The sequence below is a fragment of the Capricornis sumatraensis genome, chromosome 14, assembly GCF_032405125.1.
Source record: "Capricornis sumatraensis isolate serow.1 chromosome 14, serow.2, whole genome shotgun sequence".
Classification (NCBI taxonomy): Eukaryota; Metazoa; Chordata; class Mammalia; order Artiodactyla; family Bovidae; genus Capricornis; species Capricornis sumatraensis.
Genome location: NC_091082.1, coordinates 74,325,595 through 74,348,565, shown reverse-complemented (window position 1 = coordinate 74,348,565; position 22,971 = coordinate 74,325,595). Strand labels below are relative to the sequence as shown.

General features: G+C 37.7%; 1 protein-coding gene across 1 annotated transcript in view; it reads right to left on the bottom strand.

The window, feature by feature from the left end:
* HMCN1 (hemicentin 1) overlaps positions 1-22,971 on the bottom strand; it is a 537,733-nt gene that overhangs the window by 126,038 nt on the left and 388,724 nt on the right. Inside the window, exons 53-63 of the mRNA XM_068985901.1 lie at positions 20,278-20,428; positions 19,059-19,253; positions 16,637-16,750; positions 11,778-11,965; positions 9,997-10,093; positions 3,691-3,852; positions 2,626-2,739; positions 2,313-2,515; positions 1,931-2,012; positions 1,688-1,819; positions 1,209-1,358 (exon numbers count right to left, since the gene is read on the bottom strand). Of these exons, the coding sequence (XP_068842002.1) occupies positions 1,209-1,358; positions 1,688-1,819; positions 1,931-2,012; positions 2,313-2,515; positions 2,626-2,739; positions 3,691-3,852; positions 9,997-10,093; positions 11,778-11,965; positions 16,637-16,750; positions 19,059-19,253; positions 20,278-20,428 (1,588 nt within the window). The remainder of the gene's footprint in view (positions 1-1,208; positions 1,359-1,687; positions 1,820-1,930; positions 2,013-2,312; positions 2,516-2,625; positions 2,740-3,690; positions 3,853-9,996; positions 10,094-11,777; positions 11,966-16,636; positions 16,751-19,058; positions 19,254-20,277; positions 20,429-22,971) is intronic.

Sequence of the window (22,971 nt, the reverse complement as noted above, 5' to 3'; positions counted from 1 at the left end):
TTTATTTTGGGAAATTTTAGCTATAAAGATTATAAGCATCCATCCCAGGACTGAACCCGTGTCTCCTGCATTGGCAGGTGGATTCTTTACCTCTGAGTAAAGAATGGGAAGCCCTATACAATGTTACATGTCAATTATATTTCAACAAAACTGGAAAAAAATTTCAATTTTTCTGTGGTTAGTTTCAGCAGAGCACACAGCAAGTAGATAATACATATTCACAATTGCACTGGACAAACTTAGGACAAATTCTTTTCACAATAACTATAATGAAATTGGAAAAAGCAAGCATTTCAACTTGGTTTCAAGTTAGACTTCCATTTCAATTTATAATACCCGAAGGTTTGCTGAACATCAAAAAGATGCAAGTTCTCCCTGCAGTGCTCAGTTCTATGCTGGAACATAATAGATGTTAATTAAGTATTTTTTGGATAAATCAATGCTCTGTATTCTCACCTCCAATTAGATTCACGATTATTTACATTTACCCATTCCTTGACCAGTAATTAGGACATATTTAATCTCTTCATGAGATAAATCTTACATATCTATATAAGTAGAGACTCTATAGGCTTAGTATCAAAATAAATTATTCCAGCTTTAAGTGAAGAAGTAAATATACTATAGGGAGGTACACATTTCAGGACACATGAAAAAACAGATTTTGAAATTTCTACTACTCTTTTCTTCACATTTATGTACATTTTCATGAAAACTCTACCTACTGGTAAATGCAGGACAGAAAATTCACAGTATTTTTTGTTTATCTAAAGATATTTTGGGGACTTTCCTGATGCCCCAGTAGTTAAGACTTCACCTTACAATGCAGGAAGTACAGGTTTGAACCCTGCCTGGGAAGCTAAGATCTAAGTGTCTTGTGCCTCATGCCCAAAAAGCCAGAACATAAAACGATAGAAGCAATAGCGTAATAAATTCAATAAAGACTTTTAAAAAATGGTCCACATAAAACGAAATCTTAAAAAAAAAGATGTTTTGTTAAGTCAAACCATTATGCTGTGTACTCTAAAATTATATGGTTCTTTACATCACTTAAATCTCAATAAACTGAAAAGACTACAATATCCAAAACACACACAAGAGATATTTTGAATCAATTATAAATGATCTGTTTAGATATACACTTATTTTGTACTATAAATAGAATGGAATAAGGAAACTGAAGACAGATCAGAGTGTACCCCACATACCTTGAATTGAAAGAATGTAATTTTTCTGTGCTTTTCCCTCCATATTTGAGGCAATGCATGTATAGTTTCCACTGTCTGAATGTTGGGACCTGGCAATTTGGAGTTTGCTTCCCCCAGACAAAATATGAACTTCCAGTGAGCCAGAATTTTCTAGTGGTAGAAACAAAGCAAATCATAAAAAAGCTTCTATTTTAAGGTCTCTACAGTTCACCATAAAAATGTCTGACTTTATGTGATAAATGTATTTCTTAAAGGTCCTCCTTTTGTACTTTGATTTTAAAGGACCGCCTTATTTTTTGCAAAAGACAAGGAGAAAAATCTCTGTAAAATGAAGACTCTTTTGTAAGTTTATATTCTAGTACATTAGGCTTTCTGAACTAAACATAGCTATGTGCACAGTACTGAACATGTGCTAGTTTATTAACCTAATGAATGAGGAGCAAAAGAAAACAATCATAAGAAATGCACAGCTACATTACCTATGGGTTTGTGGTTCTTCAACCATGCTATGGAGGGAGGTGGGATTCCAGTAGCATCACATGTTAAAGTAACAGGATTGCTGACTGTCTCCACAGTGACTTCGTTTTCAGGCCCTTCAATACTGGGTGGCACTGTAAAAAGACAGAAGAAAATCATGTGTCCTCATTAAGTTAATTCAGGATACTTTCTTTCATTTGCATATCTGGGGGAAAAAAAGACTTGTATTAGAGGCAGATGCTCACCATATACATTGAGGTGGAAATTTTTATCATCCCGTCCTGCTACATTTATAGCTCTACATACATACTGGCCTGTGTCAGACACCTAAAAGAAAAAGATACTATTGTATGTGCTCCATTAAGTTACAGATGACCAATCACACTGTTCAAGTGTAGATTAAATCATCAGTCATCTTTATGCTCAAATGCCCCAGTCCTAATTGCCTTCAACAATCCTGCTTTTTCTTTTAAATGAAAAAATGAAGATGATGGCATTGACGATGTTATTTTTTTTAATGAAAATAATTTTTTAGTGTAGTAAAGGAAAGATACAACTTCCAGTTCTCTCTTCCATAATCCCACCAAGGAGTCACGCATGACATACAAACAAAAATAAAAGATGCACCTCAGCTTTTGCGATGTGCAGCATTTGTCCATCGGCCAAAATCGCCAGGGGAGCAGACTCTGTTAGCATCCGTCCATTCTTATACCAGGTGATGACTGGAGGCGGGACAGCATTCGATTCACACTCCAGTGATACTGAGGTCCCCTCTCTTACATTAACTACAGAAAGAGATTCGCTTCCATGATCTTTAATGCTTGGGGGCACTGAAGGAAGAAAACAGAGGTTTTGTTTTTTTCCATTAAGGTGCGCAGATAGAAAATACCTAATACCAGTTTAAAAATGAAAGACTCTTATGAGAATAGTATAAACAAACCATAAACAGTCAGGGAAACTTTTTTCTTGCTTTCCCCAGCTTGGTTGATAGCTATACAAGTGTATTCACCACCATCAGATACCTTGGCCCGGATAATTTGCAAAGTTCGACCACCTGTGGGCAAATATAGTGCAAATTGAAGAGCGGTATAGAAATTGTTGTAATAACTAGTTTATCAACAAGATAAATGACAAAATATATCCTTTCCCTTGGAGAGAAATCTATACATATTAATAGAAGCATTTCATATACAAAATGAAAGAATTTAATCAGTTTCCTTGGATCCTTTCATTATTACTTACTCTGAAAGTTAAAGTGTTAGGCACTCAGTCATGCCCGACTCTTTTTTGTGACCCCATGGACTATAACCCACCAGGCTCCTCTGTCCATGGAATTTTCCAGCAAGAATACTAGAGTGGGTTGCCTTTCCCTTCTCCAGGGGATCTTCCCCACCCAGGGATTGAACTCAGGTCTCTCACACTGCAGGCAGACTCTTTATCATCTAAGCAACCAGGTAAGCCCATTACTTACTCTGCTTCCTTCTAAAAGAAGAAATTATTAAAAATTTATCTCCAGTAACCAAATGTGGATAACAGAACTGTTTCATACAGATTCTTCTGAGTAAACAATAATTGTACTACAGTCAGTATACGTTAAGTATTTCTGGTTTAAATCTCCCACAGTACGGAAGTGGCTATCCTCTGTTAGTCAATTTATCTACCCTTCAGGAGCTTTAGTACTGATTAAAAACAACCAGTGAATCTATCCAATGAAAGCACTATTTCGTAAACTTATCATCCCCAAGGGATTAGTAAGCAGCTCTGTTCCTAAATTTCATAATTTTTTGAAGCAGACCTTGTTACTGTACATTCCCACTCAAATCATAAAAGTCTACATGGTTTCATCCGAACAGCCCCAAACGGCTAGAGAGAGGCATTTAACGTGAACAAATGGATGTAGCAAGACAAAAGTCTGGAAAGAGACTAAGTTGAAATTCCATTTGTATTAAAAATAAAGAAAAATGAGAAAGTGTCACCTACTTTAAAAGAGTACTAAGTTCCTTACCAGGCACAATGAGAGCATTTGTGTTTAGTTTGATAGGCTGTTCATTCTTGAGCCAGCTGAGATCAGGAGGTGGAAAACCAGAGACCTCACAGGTCAAAGAGATGAAATTGTTCACCACAACAGTGAGATTTTCAGGGTTAGGACCAATGATACTTGGAGGAACTATAATAGTAAATATATTAAAAGTGAAATGTGTTAATATTAAACATATTAAAAGTGAAAAATGAGATTATCAATAATACATACTCCAATTTATTAATATAAGCCCAACCACTGTACTCTGCTAAAGCACTGAGTTAATGATACTAATTATTTACCTTTCTTCTTAGAATTCCCTAATGCCTTCATCAAATTCATGTACATCAGTTTTGTTTTTTCCAATTGAAAGAAAATACTAGAATTTTTAAAGGCAGAATTATTGTACATTTTAATGTAATTGGAAGTTCTTAAGATGGTTTTGTCAATGTACAAAGATCTAATACTGCTTTTTATTAAATATATTTGAATATTCTGGCTTTTAATATTACACCCTTAAAGTTTTTATTTTCTTGTTTATAGTAATACTAGACACTTTATTTTAGGGTATCTATCTGTAAATTATACAGATAATTTCCACAATGTAAATAAATGACTTTCAAGATGAGCAAAAAACTTAAGAAATAAACAATATAACGTCTTATTGTTCAACACCAAAAAAGAATTCCAAAAGCAAAAGCAGTACAGAAAAAAGAAGAGTACAAATAAGATTAACAATGCAAATGACAATTATGCGTATTAAAACACACATTTATGGAACAATAGATGTTTTTATAAGAACACATGCATATTGAAGGAATAATATTATGGATTCAAATGACTTCCAAAGTGGGGATGGGGTGGGAACAGGAGTGAGGAATGGGCATTAAAAATGAATGAATATATGAATGAATGAATAGATTTAAAGGCAGAGATAGGTCTCGCTCAGGCTAGCGAAGATAGTAAGACGTGAGATAAAGAATGTAATGTAACATTCTATTATTATATTATACTCTCTATATTATTCTCTCTATGTATTATATTCAGATTGAGGTTTTAAAACAGCAGCCAAAAAAAAAGATCAAAAAGACAAAATTGCTTTTTAAATATTACTATCAAACTTTTAATTACTAATTTTCAGGACGATTCATTGATACTTATTTCAGATGCTGTGCTAAGTGCTGATGCAGTACAAAAATATAATAGATTATAAAGAATAATTTGGTGGTAGTGACACTGAGCAAAAAAGTGACAGATAACATTTTTTTGAGTGATTATGCTGTGCTGGGCACTAAACACTTTATAATGCCATTTCATTGAAAGCTCATAAAACTTATGTGTTAGATACAGTGTTATCCTCTTATTATAGATGAGGAAGCTGAGACAGAGAGAGACTAGCATCTTGCCTAAGGTTTCACAGTCACTGGGAGAGACTGGTGTCTGGTTTAGAGCCCTATTCTTTACCACCATCTGATACTGCCTTGTAATTACAAGTGTGCATGCCTAGTTGCTCAGCCGTGTCCGACTCTTTGTGACTCTGTGGACTGTAGCCTGTCAGGTTCCTCTGTCCATGGGGTTCTCCAAGAAGACAGAAAACGGGGATACCTTCCAGAAAGACAGCGTGGCATATACAATGGTCCAAATGGGGAAAAGAATATGGCACCAGAAGGCTGACCTGACCAGAGTTTGAAGAGCAAGGTTGTTGGGGAGTTAGGCTGGAGAGTAGACAAGATATAAGGACTAAGTAGGATCAAGTCCTATAGGGTCTTCTGGGCATCATTAAGAACACTGAAATACAGCCCAAGGAAAGGAAAGCAGAAGAATGGTTTACTCAAAAATTCACTTAAAAGATACCAATCTGGCCACAGTGGAGGGAATTGGTGAGAAGGCTAAAAGGGACTCAGAAAGACCAGTTAGGTGACTATTGCTGTGATAAGTGCAAAAGATTACAGTGCTATGCTCAGGATGGTGTCGGAATGAACAGAAGAGTGAGTGGATCCAGGATGTTTTGTGGTAGGATATCCAGGACTCAATGCTTTGGGTGTGAGGTTTAAGGAGGAGGAGGAATCAAGGATGGCATTCCTTTTCCTGGCTTGAACAGTGGGAAGATGGTGATTCCCTTTACTGAGACATAGATCCCTAGAGGAGGAACACATTTTGGGGAAAAGGGAATAAGCTCAGTTACATACACGTGGTCTTACGAATGACTATCTCACATTTGTACTGATAAGAAGTAAATATCTGAATAGAAGAGTCTAGAGTTCCTGAGGGGGACCTGGCTGGAGATAAAACTTTGCCAACTATCCGCACATAAATGGTATCTGAAATTTGGGAATTCATGAGATCACATGATGCGTGAGGAAGAGCTTGAAGAAATGAGGTTGAGGGCTTAGAAAAATAACGAGTAACAGTCAAGTAGGAAGGGAGGAACTAACAAAGGAAACTGGCAATGAGAGATTGGAAAGGAAAGATATCAATAAGGGGCGTAGGTATCACATAAGCCAAAGGAAGAGAAATTTTGAAAAAGATAGTCAAATGCTCAAGAATGTCAAATGCTCAAAAGTAAGAAAGATAAAGCCTGGAAAATGCCTACTGGATTTTTGATGTCATTTCTTGAATTCAGTGAGCAGCTTCATTGGAGATGTGGGGGTGAAATCTGGTGAGTAGCGGTGGGAGGAATGAGCAGGAGTGAGGAGATGGAGATGGTAAATATACACAGCGATTAGAGAAGGTTGGTTTGAAATCGGGGCAAAGAGAGGGAGGCAGCTGAAGGGAAATACTAGGTCCAAGGGAGTGTTTCTTATTTTTATTTTTTAAGAGGGAAGAGAGAAGTAAATTTAAGTGCTCTTGGGAAACAGCCAGTAAAAGTGTGAATTTCAGTACTGGAGAGGAAGAGAGGAGACTGTGGGATTTCTGAGGGGGTAGCGGCAGGGATCTAGAGCCAAGTCAGCCTTTGGAAGGCAGAGGAACTCTTCCATTCTGTGTTGTAACAGAAGAAGAGAAGAAATGGCAATATCAGACACAGCTGATATTGTCAAATTGATGGTAGGAATTAGAAGTGGTTTCTGCAATACGCCTTCTCTTTTCCCTGTAAAACAGGAGGCAAGGGTATTGACTGAAAGTAAGAGGTGGGCTGTGATGGACTGACGTTTGTGTCCCCCCAAAATTCATATACTAAAACACTAACTCTCAAAAAAAATAAAATAAAATAAAACACTAACTCTCAGTGTGGTTGTATTTGAAGACGGGGACTTGAAGAAGTGAAACATAAATGAAGTCATAAAGGTCATAAGCCTGATCCTACCAGATTACTGTCTTTATAAAAATAAGACAGCTGAAAGCTTCCTTGCTTTTTCTGTCCATGTGTGCTCGTGGAAGGGCCTCATGAAGACAAACTGGTCATCTTCAAGCCAGAAAGAGCCTTCACCAAAGCTGAATCCTGCTGGAACCTTGATCTTGGACTTTCCAGCCTCCAGACTGGTGAGAAAATAAACTCTTGTTGTTTAACCACGTAGTCTCTGGTATTTTGTTAATGGCTGCCCGAGCTAAGACAGGGGCCATCTGACGTTCGAGAAGGTGTGAGTCACTCTGAAGTAGAGACATAAGGATGCACCCCAGCCAGTATAAAGAGCTCATTTCAAGCAGTACCTGTCAATTGATAACTCCAATATTCCTGATGCCAAGAGTTTCTCCAGCTAGGGTTACCTACCTGGGTATACATACAGAATTCAGTTGAGAGGTAATACAGAAAAGCAGCTAAGCTTAAAGCCTTTGGAATCAGACTGCTGCTGTTGCTGCTGCTGCTAAGTCACTTCAATCGTGTCGACTCTGTGCGACCCCATAGACGGCAGCCCACCAGCCTCCCCGGTCCCTGGGATTCTCCAGGCAAGAACACTGGAGTGGGTTGCCATTTCCTTCTCCAATGCATGAAAGTGAAAAGTGAAAGTGAAGTCGCTCAGTCGTGTCCGACTCCTAGTGACCCCATGGACTCAGCCTACCAGCCTCCCCGGTCCCTGGGATTCTCCAGGCAAGAGCACTGGAGTGGGTGCCATTTCCTTCTCCAGTGCATGAAAGTGAAAAGGGAAAGTGAAAAGGGAAAGTGAAGTCGCTCAGTCTGTCCGACTCTTCGCGACCCCATGGACTGAAGCCTACCTGAGTTAAAATACTGGTTTTGTATTTGCCAGCTGTGTAACTTTGGCCATGTTTATCTCACAGAGGCTCATCTTTTTCATCCGTAAAAGAGATATATAATAGGACCAACCCCCTGGGGTTGAGATAATTAAGTAAAATAACATATATAAAAACACCTGGCACATCATCTTGTAGGTATCAAGCAGTCAGTATGTTGCGTTGCTATTTGTGGACCTGAGCTTTTATTAAGCAAGAGCACTGAGAAGACGTGGGCTAAGAGCAGCAATCAATATGCTGGTCAATGAAGGCCAGGCTGGATGTGAAGGAAAGTAAAGACACCGAGGGTTGGGAAACATTGGAGGTCAACAGACTGAAGGTTAGAGCCCAACAAGAACAAGCACTGCTGGAAAACAAATAGTATGGTTTTAGGGAAGCAATTTAAATGGCTTCTCCCCTACATGGATTTTCCAGTATTTAATCCAATATGAAGTATGGATTCCTAATGCAGTCAGGAGATCAAGACACCATGAACTGGCAACAGAGGAGAGCCCTCCTGTCCCATTCTTAACAGTAAACACTAATGGCAGCTGCCTCTCAATTCATGCAAGGTTCCCAACTCAGATGATTCTGCTATACATTAAGAAGAGAAACTGGATATAAAGGAAATATAATCAAGGAACAACAAATATGTGTTTAGCAACTACCATGTCCTTAGGTTTAGGAAGACCAAGGTCCATAAGAAATAACCATTTGTCTACAGCATTTATAATAAAGTTATAAGATAGAGGTGAAGATACAGACATAGAAAGATAATAAAGTAGCATCTGTAACTACTAAAATTGGGTTTTTTTTTTTTACAAGATGCTTTTGACCATGTAAAGAAAGAAAAATGAATCCTGCCTTGGGGGATCAGGAAAAATAATCAACACTTTTATTTTTCAACATTTATTCTACTGTACTTTATCGATTAGAATGTAAACTTTCACAGTGATTATTACTGTTTAATTCATTTTTTCTGGGAAATCATAATACATTATTACCATTTTGGTCAGATCTACTCAACAAAAGTTTCTAAGCACTGGGACTACAAAGATAGCACTGCCTCAAATCCGTTACACAGCATCAGTACCAGACATTGCTAGACATCAATACTTCCTACATATCGCACCACAAAAGAATATCCATTGCGATAAATAAAAGTCTTTTGAAAGAAGAAATGTTTCACTAATGTCACATTTCTGCTATTTTCAAAATGAGCTAGAATCTGGTATATGAATCACACAGAGTGAGAGTAAGTGAAAGTCGCTCAGTTGAGTCTGACTCTTTGCGACCCTATGGACTATATAGTCCATGGAATTCTCCAGGCCAGAACACTGGAGTGGGTAGCGTTTCCCTTTTTCAGGGGATCTTCCCAACCCAGGGATTGAACCCAGGTCTCTTGCATTGTAGGCAGATTCTTTACCAGCTGAGCCATGTGAATCAAACAGTTAAAGAAAATGTTATAATAATTGTTCACCATTTCCAATTTAATATTCTGGAAGCAGCTGTGTGCCATGAAAATAAAATTATTTATGGTTGACATCCAACAGCATTTTTAGCAAAAGCAAAAAAAAACTACTATTTATGGAGTGTCTAGAATTTATCAAAAACTTAAAATCTGATAAATGAATTAGATGTATGGATGGTTCTTAGGAATTATTAAACTACACAAAGTGACTTTTTCTTCCTTGCGGAGTGTATTAAGTTCTGGAGGGTGTAATTCAACATGAATTCCATAACTGAGGACAGAAACTGGTTCCAATCAGGCCCAGTGGGTAAATTTTCATGAGTAGAAGAGCTATTTTTGGTTCTTACTTCATATAAACTTATACTCTTTGGGATTTCAAATTTTGATTTTTTTTTTTTAACTTTCAAATACATAGGAGTAACTACTTTGTCTTAGGGGACTGAAATAATATAAAAACAGTCTTCCTAAAAGATTTGTACTTTATAAATCCCATAAGCTGTGGTAAGAAAGAAAGAAGGGGAAAGATTGAATGAATGCTGGCTCCACACATTGTTCAAGTTAAAAAATAGGAAATAAGCCTACATAATCTAAAACACAGTTTTCCTGCTTTTTCAAGCATACTCTAACAGATGTTTTTGGAACTGAGCTCTTACCATGAACATTGAGGTTAAAATATTTTTTGGCACTTCCCGCTGTGTTCTCAGCAATGCACACATATCTGCCGATATCTGTTATTTGACTATTTAGAACCTAAGGGGGAAAATGAAGCAATTTCAACTAAAACTTTTTAGAAAGCAGCTTGTCAATTTTGAGAATAAACAATCCATATTCTTTCCAGTTAATACCAGATAAACATAATAAAGAATTTTTATATGTAGCATGGCTGATGCTGGTTTTTATGAGGTCAATTAAATAAATATTTATAAAGATTTCTAATCAGAAAAGGCAATTTTGTACATACTGGCATATTGACTAAGAAAAGTCCCAAGTCTTTCTCCCACTTCCCCATCTACATCCCTGCCCATGTGACTACATCACTGGAAATTCCTCCCATCAGGAAGTGGGATAAAGATGTAGAATTTGTGTTGGCCTTGTGATCAGCTTTGACCAGCAGAGTGTGATGGATGTGACAGTGTTCCATTTCAAACCTAAGCCTTGTGCACTTCCCCTCACTCATCTGGAAGCCTGCCACCACTCTGTAAGGAAACCAGGATTAGCCCGTTGGAAGGTGAGAGATCACATGGGAAGGGTCATCCTAGTTATTGCAACTGAGGCCCCAGAAACATGCAAGAGCCCAGCTAAGATCAGCAGAGCCACTAAATTCAACCCACAGTATGTAGACACTTGAGTAAGCCTTGCCAAGACCAGAAAATCACCCAGTCAACCAGAAAGAAGGCTTGTGAGCTGAATAAATCCCTATTATTTTAAGCTGTTTGAAGTGATTTGTTTTACACAGCAAGAGTTAATATAGTAGCTATGTTTTTAAATTATGCACACATTTCTATTGATCTACATATCTTTTAGCTCTAGCCAACGGAAATATTTTAGCATTTAGCTAGAGGTTGTACGTGCATCACACAGAAAAAGTCATGATGTTTAGAAGATACTTAGAGAATTCAAGATTATTTATAAGCAGTGAATCCCATACTTTTTTTTTTTTTTAAAGAACTCCATGAGATATGTTCTGGGTTGGATTCCCTGATGCTTAAATTCTTGGACCTACAGAACATCATTAATATGTTCAAGAAATAATTTCTTAAGTTGTGTCCTAACTAAAGAGTTGGTGTAGTTTCTACAAGTGCCTATCTTTCTTTTAGGACACTTGAAAAGAAAAAAATAAGACATGCCCATTAGTACACAGTAATTCAGGATATTTATATGGTTTTCATTATTATCAACTCTTTGCCAACAGAGGACAAATTTTAATCTACATAGAACCTTACACCATCAGAAATATGCAATGAAAAGATTATAATAATTCACTTATAATTTGATGTTTAACACAGAGGCCAAATTACAGTAAATTTAGGTGTATGTGTGTGAATGTACAGATGAATTCTGGAAATATTCACATAAAACTGTTAACAGTGGTCACCAGTGATAATGAGAAAAGAATGAGGAAGAATAATTGTATTTTATATCCTTTTTATGATGTGTTTTTTTCATAAATGGGGACTGAAGCCCACCAGGCTCCTCTGTCCATGGAATTCTCCCTTGGACTGGAGTGGGTAGCCTATCCCTTCTCCTGGGGATCTTCCTAACCCAGGCATCGAACCGGGGTCTCCTGCACTGCAGGCAGATTCTTTACCAGCTGAGCTACCAGGGAAGTCCACAAATATTTATAAACCAGTACAAATTATTTTTAAAAGCAAAAACACAGTGATTATAAAATACAAACTCATAGCTATTTTTAAATTAGATTGTTTACAGTTACCTGTAGAATTCTCCCATTAGATAGAAATTTATGACGCTCATCTTCTAGCAAGGGCTGCCCATCTTTTTGCCAGGAACTCCTTGGTGTGGGACTGCCACTGGATAAACACTCCATCAGCACACTCTTGTTCACCAGCACGGTGACCTCTTCAGGGAGATCACCATTTGCTCCCTTGATAACTGGCGGCACTAATAAGTGATTGAAACAAAGAGAAAAGACAGGAAGCAAAGTCCTTTCTAAATTATTCTAGCTTTATGACAATTTTTAAAAGTTTGGGATAAGAGAGAAGCAAAAGTTGAAGAAGAATCCATGATCCTGAAGTAACATTTTACATTAATAAATCACGGTGGTGATAAAAACTATGTAAATTTGGGTTTACTTTTTCCTTCCCCACCTATGCTGGACTCCCAAAGTTTGCTTCCCATTTAGGTTAATACTGATTATTACCTTTCTGCACCACCCTCACAGGCTCCCCTCCCCACCCTTAGGTCACATTATAATTTTTTTTTTTTTTAAATCTCTGATCCCAGGTTGATGAGGGTGGGTGCAGAAAGCAATGATGAAGCCAAGTAGCTCCAACTTCAGTGTTTGACTGTCTATACACCCCTCCCCCATGGTGGAAATGTCTAATGTTCTCTGTTTTCCATGGGCCCAAAACACCACCCCAACCACTGTTTCTCTTACTCTCATACATAAGGAAAGGACTAAATACATTTGATATGTGTTCCCACATATCCTTTCTTACCATCTCAAGGGATGGCATTACACTACCATGGAAGGTAGTGAGCCCTAGCTGACCCCTCTTGGTTTCTTGACTGCATTCTTCACCTATTCTATGACTTGCTCCATCAATCTTGTACCTTCCTCCCATCTGCACACACTTGAAACTTTAACCTGTCCCTGTCTGTTGGAGCATTTTCCTTGATCTATAAGCAAGTTCAAAACTCTCTTAAAGATATTATTTCAGACAAGCTGCTTTCCTACAACTCAATTTCATGTCTTCCTGCCTCTTCAAAATCTCCTAAGAGTAGTCTATATTTTTTCCTTTTCCATCTGATTATTTGCTCAGTATATATCCTTCTGTTCTGTGGTTGAGTACCACACCATACTAAAAAAAAAAAAATTGATCTTTTGAATTTCACCAGTGATTTTTTAGTTTCAAAGCCAAATGACCTTTTTTAGTTTTCATTTCTTTAGATTTGCTTTGTTCGTGGTGATGCTTCCTATGGCCCACTTGACTTTGCACTCCAGGATGTCTGGCTCTAGATGAGTGATCACAACATCCTGGTTATCTGGGTCATGAAGATCTTTTTTGTACAGTTTTTCTGTGTATTCCTGCCACCTCTTCTTAATATTTTCTACTTCTGTTAGGTCCATACCATTTCTGTGCTTAATTGTGCCCATCTTTCCATGAAATATTCCCTTGGTATCTCTAATTTTCTTGAAGAGATCTCTAGTCTTTCCCATTCTATTGTTTTCCTCTATCTCTTAGCACTAATCACTTAGGAAGGCTTTCTTATCTCTCCTTGCTATTCTTTGGAACTCTGCATTCAAATGGGTATATATTTCCTTTTTTCCTTTGCCTTCAGGTTTTCCTCTTTTCTCAGCTATTTGTAAGGCCTCCTCAGACAACCATTTTGCATTTTCTATGTCTTCTTATTGGGGATGGTCTTGATCCCTGCCTCCTGTACAATGTCACAAACCTCCATCCATAGTTCTTCAGGCACTCTGTCTATCAGATCTAATCCCTTTAATCTAATTGTCACTTCCACTGTATAACTGTAAGAGATTTGATTTAGGTCTGCCAAAGAATTGATGCTTTTGAACTGTGGTGTTGGAGAAGACTCTTGAGAGTCCCTTGGACTGCAAGGAGATCCAACCAACCCATTCTGAAGGAGATCAGCCCTGGGATTTCTTTGGAAGGAATGATGCTAAAGCTGAAACTTCAGTACTTTGACCAACTCATGCGAAGAGCTGACTCATTGGAAAAGACTTTGATGCTGGTAGGGATTGGGGGCAGGAGGAGAAGGGGACAACAGAGGATGAGATGGCTGGATGGCATCACTGACTCGATGGACGTGAGTCTGAGTGAACTCCAGGAGTTGGTGATGGACAGGGAGGCCTGGCATGCTGCGATTCATGGGGTCACAAAGAGTCGGACATGACTGAGCGACTGAACTGTATGAAGGGTGTAGTGGTTTTCCCTACTTTCTTCAATTTAAGTCCAAATTTTGCAATAAGGAGTTCATGATCTGGGCCATAGTGAGCTCCTGGGAATTCCAGCTGAGCTATTTTAAACCTTAAAAAATGATGCTGTGAAAGTGCTACAGTCAATATGCCAGCAAATTTGGAAAACTCAGCAATGGCCATAGGACTGGAAAAGGTCAGTTTTCATTCCAATCACAAAGAAATGCAATGCCAAAGAAAGTTCAAACTACCTCACAATTGAACTCAACTCACATGCTAGCAAAGTAATGCTCAAAATTCTCCAAGCTAGAATTCAACAGTATATGAACCAAGAACATCCAGTTGTTCAAGCTGTATTTAGAAGAGGCAGAAGAGCCAGAGATCAAATTGCCAACATCCATTGGATCATCGAAAAAACAAGAGAGTTCCAGAAAAAACATCTATTTCTGCTTTATTGACTACACCAAAGCCTTTGACTGTATGGATCACAACAAACTATGGAAAATTCTTAAACGGATGGGAATACCAGACCTCCTTACCTGCCTCTTGAGAAATCTGTATGCAGATCAAGAAGCAACAGTTAGAACCCGACACAGAACAATGAATTGTTTCCAAATTGGGAAAGGAGTACGTCAAGGCTGTATACTGTCACCCTGTTTATTTAACTTATATGCAGAGTTGATCATGTGAAATGCCGGGCTGGATGAAGCACAAGCTGGAATCAAGAGTGCTGAGAGAAATATCATTAACCTCAGATACACAGGTGACACCACCCTTATGGCAGAAAGTGAAGAAGGACTAAAGAGCCTCTTGATGAAAGTGAAAGAGGAGAGTGAAAAAGTTGGCTTAAAACTCAACATTCAAAAAGTGAAGATCATGGCATTTGGTCCCATCACTTCATGGCAAACAGATGGGGAAACAGTGACAGACTTTCTTTTCTTGGGCTCCAAAATCACTCCACATGGTGACTATAGCCATTAAATAAAAAGACACCTGCTCCTTGAAAGAAAAGCTATGACTAACCTAGACAGCATATTAAAAATCAGAGAGATTACTTTGCTGACAAAGGTCCGTCTAGGCAAAACTATGGTTTTTCCAGTAGTCATGTATGAATGTGAGAGTTGGACTATAAAGAAAGCTGAGTGCCTTAGAATTGATACTTTGGAACTGTGGTGCTGGAGAAGACTCTTGAGAGTCCCTTGGACTGCAAGGAGATCCAACCAGTCCATCCTAAAGGAAATCAGTCCTGAATACTCATTGGAAGGACTGATGTTTAAGCTGAATCTCCAATACTTTGGTCACCTGATGCAAAGAACTGACTCATTGGGAAAGACCCTGATGCGGGGAAAGATTGAAGGCAGGAGGAGAAGGGGACGACAGAGGATGAGATGGTTGAATGGCATCACGGACTTGATGGACATGAGTTTGTACAAGCTCCGGGAGTGGGTGATGGACAGGGAAGCCTGGTATGCTGCAGTCCATGGGGTCGCAGAGTCGGACATGACTGAGCAACCGAACTGAACTGAAATTTGCTTTAGCATTCCATACTAAACCCACTTCTTGATAACCTTTTCTATGCCTTGGATTCTACGACTTCGTAGGTTTCATAAACTCCTCAGATTGTTCCTCCTCTAATCTACTTTCTTTGTCCTGTCTCCTACTTGTAAATGATGCTACAATGATCTTCTCGATCTTCCACTCTATCTATAACACTTTCTGTTGAAAAATCTCATGCCTCTGAATATCACCTGTTGGTGTACAACTTTCAAACCTATATTCTCAGTTCAATTCTCCCTCCTGTGTTGTAGTTCCATATTTCCAACGTCTCTTTCAACATCTTCCTGAGTATCTTGGTACCATGCTAAATTCGACATATGCAAAACAACGCTGATTTCATTCTTCTCAAGTCATGTTGTTTTCCTAAATCTTCTATTTTTATTACTGTTTCTGTAATTTTCTCAATCACACAGGACAAAAATCTGTTTCATCTTATACTCTCAGATAAGTGCCTACCGCTTCATATAGTCTAGTCACTTCCTCTATAAAAACTATCATACCAACTGATTCCTATACATTCCCACGGCTACTTCTCCAGCTTAGCTCCTTCTAATGAAAACATCTACTTTTTTCCTGCTTCTACTACCATCCCCTCTCTTTCCCCTTAAAGGTACAATACTTCTACTCTCAGTCCATGCATTCAAAACATGTCTATGGTCCAAGGGTGGACACATAAATTATGCCTTATCAGTGAGGCCTCTTGGCCTCTGTAATTGGTTCAGATATGGATATGTGACTCATGCTTGGCCAATTAAAGCCACAGAAATCCAATTTTAGGATTTCAGCTGTAAATACTGGGAAAGAAAAGCAAGCCAGGAGAAAGTTCAGTGGATCTTCTGAATCACAGAAGTTAGACATGATTGCAGCCTGGGAGTTTTCAGGTTCATGGATCAGTGATTCTCTCTCTCTCTCTCTTTTTTAATTTAAGCCAGTTTCTTATTTGATAGTTCAGGCATACTAACTAAGGTGTTCTCAATTTGTCTACGACAACTCCCTGGGAGAATTATCAGTTTCTGCTTATGTCTCTAAAATGCTGAGTGCAACGTCATGCAAACATTAGTCCCTCAAAAAACTTTTGAGTGAAAGAATGCATCACAAGCAAAAAACAAACTCACAGAGTACACGAACATCATACTGAAGGGAATCTTCTCCAGCCTCATTCACAGCCACACACACGTATCTCCCAGCATCTTCTACTTTAGCCCGAGGAATCTGTAACACTCGCCCTCCTGAAAACAGATCCCAATACATATGTTTACTTCTCTAAATCTTACAGTGAAAGCGGTCATAAACAGAGATAACTTTTCAGGTCTAATGACTTCCTTACATTTTCTTTTAAGGCTCTCCACCCAGGGTTCCACTGTTAACCCCACATAGCACATTTATACCACGCAGTGCATTACTGAAAAGTGACCCAGCATATAAATGAGACCTCCTGAGAACTAAAGAGCTTGTGTAGATTTTCCTACAGGGAGCAATGTTGCTCTATGCCCTGCTCATGTTCCATGTGGAATGCTGTTATGTGGTGACTCCTTGCTTTTACATAGAATTCTAAACACATGTGAGAGGAGCCCAGCAGGTCACAAAGAGTCAGACATGACATACTGACTATATGATAACAAACAACAACAACAAAAGAAGTTTACACTGTTGGAGACAAGTACTGATTTGAGCAAATAATAGCCAAGGATATAAAAGGTATAAAGTATACCATTTTACATATGATTTTGAAAGAATAATATATTTTCAAACTTTTCATGATGGTGTAATTTCAAACAGGGAAAAGTCACAATATTTATATAAAATTTTATCTATATTTATCAAGTATTTATATTTCAATCCATTAGTTTGATCTCTGTCATATATGTGTACATATTAACTTATTTATATATATAAATATATAATACTCTCAAATGATTTAGAAAAAGATTACATATATATATATATTAAAATTTGAGAATAAATTGTTAACATGTTTCGCCTTTACCCCTAAATACTCACAAATCTATATTTCATAAAACAAGGATAATCCCTATATAATGATAGCATCCAGTCCCATCACTTTATGGCAAATAGATGTGGAAACAGTGGCTGACTTTATTTTTCTGGGCTCCAAAATACTGCAGATGGTGACTGCAGCCATGAAATTAAAAGACGCTTACTCTTTGGAAGAAAAGTTATGACCAACCTAGACAGCATATTAAAAAGCAGAGATATTACTTTGCAAACAAAGGTCCATCTAGCCAAGGCTATGGTTTTTCCAGTGGTCATGTATGGATGTGAGAGTTGGACTATAAAGAAAGCTGAGCACTAAAGAATTGATGCTTTTGTTGGAGAAGACTCTTGAGAGTCCCTTGGACTGCAAGGAGATCCAACCAGTCCATCCTAAAGGAGAACAGTCCTGTGTGTTCATTGGAAGGACTGTTGTTGAAGCTGAAACTCCCATACTTTGGCTACCTGATGTGAAGAGCTGACTCATTTGAAAAGACCCTGATGCTGGGAAAGATTGAGGGCAGGAGAAGGGGACAACAGAGGATGAGATGGTTGGATAGCATCACTGACTCGATGGACATGGGTTTGGGTGAACTCTGGGAGTTGGTGATGGACAGGGAGGCCTTGTGTGCTGCGGTTCATGGGGTCACAAAGAGTCAGACATGAACTGAGTCACTGAACTGAACTGAATGATAGTATAATGATCAATATGTAGAATCAAGAAAAAAACTACTATTGAACCAGAGTCCATATTCAAATTTCATTATTATTATATTGTCTTTTATATCTATTTTTTTCCGAAGCTCAGATCCAATATAGGATCACATACTATATCTGGTCATCATTTCTATTTAGTCTCTTTTTTTAATCCAAGATTCTTTTATTTAATTGAGATGAAGTTTACATACAGTGGAAGGCACTGGACTTTAAATGTATAGTTTGATAAATTTTGACAAACCTATTTGAATGTTTGCTAAAAGTAAACAGAAGCCTTGAAAATATTATTATTCCACAATTTAAACATCTCTTTTTCCATCATAAACTATGTAATAACTGAAATATCTGAAACTAATAATCTTTATGATTGATTTATGAGAAATGCATTTAATAACTGAGTAGTAACTATCTGCAAATATACTTTAGAATTTATCATTAATAATGTACAGAAACAGAGCTGATTATTTCATCTCACTATATAGAAAAATGGAGGCACTTGGAGCCAAAAGACTTTAACTTGATAGAATAATTCCATAGTAGATTTGAAAATTAAAGGTGTTCTATCCTATGTCAAATTTTCAGCCTAGACTCTCCTAGCTTGAAGGTACATAGATACCAGTGGCCATAAAATCAATCAATTAGACTGGTCTTATGGAGAAGGGAAAGGCTACCCACTCCAGTATTCTGGCCTGGAGAATTCTATGGACTGTATAGTCCATGGGGTCACAAAGAGTCGGACACGAGTGAGTGACTTTCACTTCACTTCAGTAAATGGAAAGCACATCTGACACAGATTCAGATTTTCACCCTCTTCCTTACAGTGTTTACCTGGCAAAATCAGTACTCTCTCACTTGAGGTCAGAGGGTGGCCATCTTTATACCATGTCAGTGTAGGAGCGGGGGCAGCGTTAGTCTCACAATAGAGAGAGATGGGATTGTTGATGATCACGTCCTTGGCTTCACCTCTCCTGCCAGTGTCCACCATGTTTCCTATTTCCCAGAGCTTCTGAAAACTTGGAGGAACTACAGAGGAAAGACATGAAATTTTGGATTCATGTAAATGACAGTGTCAATCCATTAAGGAAAGATCTTGGCTGGTATTTTCACAAGAGTGATTTGTACATGTAATAAATTAGACAATATGAATATATTTTCAAGTACTTATACACCTACCAACTCAGCCCATAGCTAAAATAAAAAGTAGCAGACAGAAGTCAGAGCTGGTTCTCCAGCGGAAAAGCAAGAGTATGGAGCTCAGAATGTTGCGCTAATGTTCTGCTCTCCATTCCTGTTCAAAGGATCTAGCACTTAGAAGATAGACTGTCCTTAGGAAGGACCTACTCTTAATATAATAAACATGGCTAAAGAATATGATTATAGCAGGGAAAACTAATTTTGAGAAACCATTAGAAAATATTGGCTCAATAGAGCATTTCCCAGTGGTTTGTCTTATTAAGAAAGCCAAAGAAGATATGTAGCCAAGATTAAAAAGTGTATTAACAAAAATAAAGGGACATTCTCAAAGTTTTCTGGGTGAGAACTATGAACTAAGAAAATAATTTATCTTATTTAGTATTCAGCACAATTCTACAAGGCGTTAATTTTAAAAGTAAAGAAAAAGGGGCTTAAAATATGTAGGTAACTCACCAAGTCACAAAGCTTGAAGGAGCCTAAGTCATCAGATTCCAAGTCTTACTACTTCAAAATCTGATATAATGTTACTCTGGCTTTCTGATAAACTTTACAATATAATGTTAGGGGAAAGCTAATGTAACAGAGAAGTATGTATTGGGTGATCCCAATGTATAAATAACATACACATTTACAAAAATATATCAAAAGGAAATACACAAAAATAACAGAAGTAACCCTGAATGACAGGATTATTTTCTGCTTTGTTATTTTTCTGAGTCCAAGTTTTCAATAATGACTTTATATTATTGTCAACAGAAAAAAAAATATTAAAGCAAACTAAGGCAAATCTCTTTGTCATTGCTTTGCCAAATCATATAAATTAAATTATATTTAATAAGCATATTAGTATTACCTTGTATATTCACATCAAAATCCAGCTCATCTTCACCTGCAATGTTAGATGCTACACACGTGTATCGTCCAGTGTCTGATATTTGAGTCTCCTTGATTTGAAGTGTGTGTCCACTGGCAGCAATAGTAACATGATCATCTGATTTAAGGGGCTGTAATTCAATTATAATAATGTTATCATTAAGTACTCCAATAAATCCTCTAGGGGGCCATACAGTTGAGAGGTTTTATGATTCTTTAATAAAAATTAAAATGTAGGTCAAATAGAAATACTCAAGACAACAATAACTTAATTTACTTTGAATAAGCTGATTGTTTTTGAGCAATCATGTCTTTATTTACAGAAAATTATAGTTCATGTAGTTTATATCTGTGCTAGGTATTTCTGGGTGGTACATTTATAAACTATTTATGATGAAAAATGTTCTTAATGTATCATATCTATGTTGGAAAAAAATTTACTTCAGCTGATCCCACATTGTAGTGAAGCAACTCTTATTATTTTGTAGCAAATGCTAGAGTTTTTTAAAGAAAGACTGAAGACATTAGCATAGCCTGATTAGATTTAAAAATCACTATTGCTCATTCAGAAACATCTTTACTTAATTAATGAAGAAATTTAACCTTGAGATATTTATATTATGAGGTTTTATTGATAACATTAGCTACATTTAATAGGACATTTCTCATCTTTTAAACATTCTGTATATACTAAATTCCCTCTTATTTCTTGAAAATTTTAGTTCTTGGCTCACTGTTACTCCTTCCAATGATTTTTCTCATAATTCTTGGTGGTTTCAAAACCCACATAGACAGCCAGCCAATGCTTTGTGCTCTCAGCTCCTTGAATCTTTTTTTTTTTTTGTCCCAATCCTCTCTCGGTCACTCAATAGGAGAGTTATACCTAGAACTTGATAATTATCAATAATCACACCTCTTCATAATCTCAGTTTCAAGTTCTCACCTTCTGACCATCACCTCTTAACTTTCTAACTCATTTTCTCTAGCATACCAACTCCCATAATTTTTTGTTGCCACAGGAGGACCCGAAGTTCACTGAACTTGCAATCTTTTCATGATCACTCACTCTCCTCGTGATTCAGAGAGTCTATTATGACAATCACTCCTTGCCTAAACTTGCATTAAAAAAAGAATCAACTCCTTTCACCTTCTCTCTTTATTTGCCTAGCAAAACCCTAACCTTGATTGATACCAGTCTCTGCCCATTCTCTACATCCCTGGGTCTACTCCAGAAAGTGTCCTCTCTCTTGTGGGTCATCATCAGTTGCTTTGTGCCCACTGGATGATTTCAGTCAGCATACAACAGTATAATTTCTGCATGAAAAACACTTCATTAGACTGCAGCCTAACTCCATATTTTTCTGTTCTCTTTTATAGCCAGTGCCTTTAAAACGTTTTCTACATTTTCTGTCTCCATTTCTCTCCATCTTTTCTTGAATCCTGCAATAAGACTTTTATCATTTCTACTTGACTGAAATGATATTGTCAAGGTCATCAGTGACATCCATGTTTCTCAATTTAATGGTCAGTTTCTCAGTCTTTATTTTACTTGATCAGTGGTATTTAACACAGTTTAACCTGTCTTAATTTTGACAACTGTATTTCCTTTTCTTTCGGGACATTTCACTCCCTGCCCCACAACCTCTAAATGGAGGAGCTCCCCAGGGCTTAATCCTTGGACCTCTTCTCTTTCCACCTAATCTCACTCTCCCAGAGATCTCATGCAAAACTTTTGACTTCTCTCTTTCCCTCACATCCTGCTATCACCTTCATCCAAGCAACCAACTTCTATCTCTTGGACAATGGCAATAAATTCATTTCTGGACTTCCTCTTTCTTCAACCAGTAAAGAAGCCAATGCAATCTTTTAAAAATCTTTTAAGTCAGATCATTTTACTCCTGTGTTCAAAATTTTCCAGCAGCTTTCCATCAGTATGAGGCCAATAGATCTGTGTGTGTGCTGTCACTCAGCCCTGTCTGCCTCTTTGCGACCCCACGGACTGTAGCCTGCCAGGCTCCTCTGCCCATGGGATTCTCCAGGCAAGAATACTGGAGTTGGGTTGCAATTTCCTTCTCCAAGGGATCTTCCCAACCCAGGGACTGAACCTGCATCTCCTGCATTGACAGGCAGATTCTTTACCAGTGTGCCACCTTAGCTCTAAGTACGATCCGACCCTCCGTTAATCTTTTGCTCTCACCTTCCTTTGTGTTTCCATTAATCGCTGCACTGCAGCCAAATGCCTCAGGCCCTCTGTCCCTTGCCCGTCTCTCTAGAATACTTTCCTCTCAGATAGATATCTTATGTCTGCTTCCTTCAATTTCTTTGAGTTCAGCTTAAATTATCACCTTCTCAGTGAGGTCTTCCCTAGATAAATAGGAGATCATACTCCTCATACTTCCTATTCTTTCTGACTCAGTTTTCTCTATAACATTCACCCTTAAGCACTGTGTTTTACTTTTTTGTTGAGTTTCCTCCCTACCCCGTAAACTCCACAAAAGCAAAGGTTTTGCTTTTTTTTTTTGGTCTCTTTCCTTCATAGTGGTATCGCCTGGATCTAAAATAGTGTTTGGCAAATACTATATGCTCAATAAATAATTTGGGATGCAATGAACCATTATTAACATCACATATAAAAATAGTATAACTTAAACTTTCCATGTCAAAGAAAAATTCC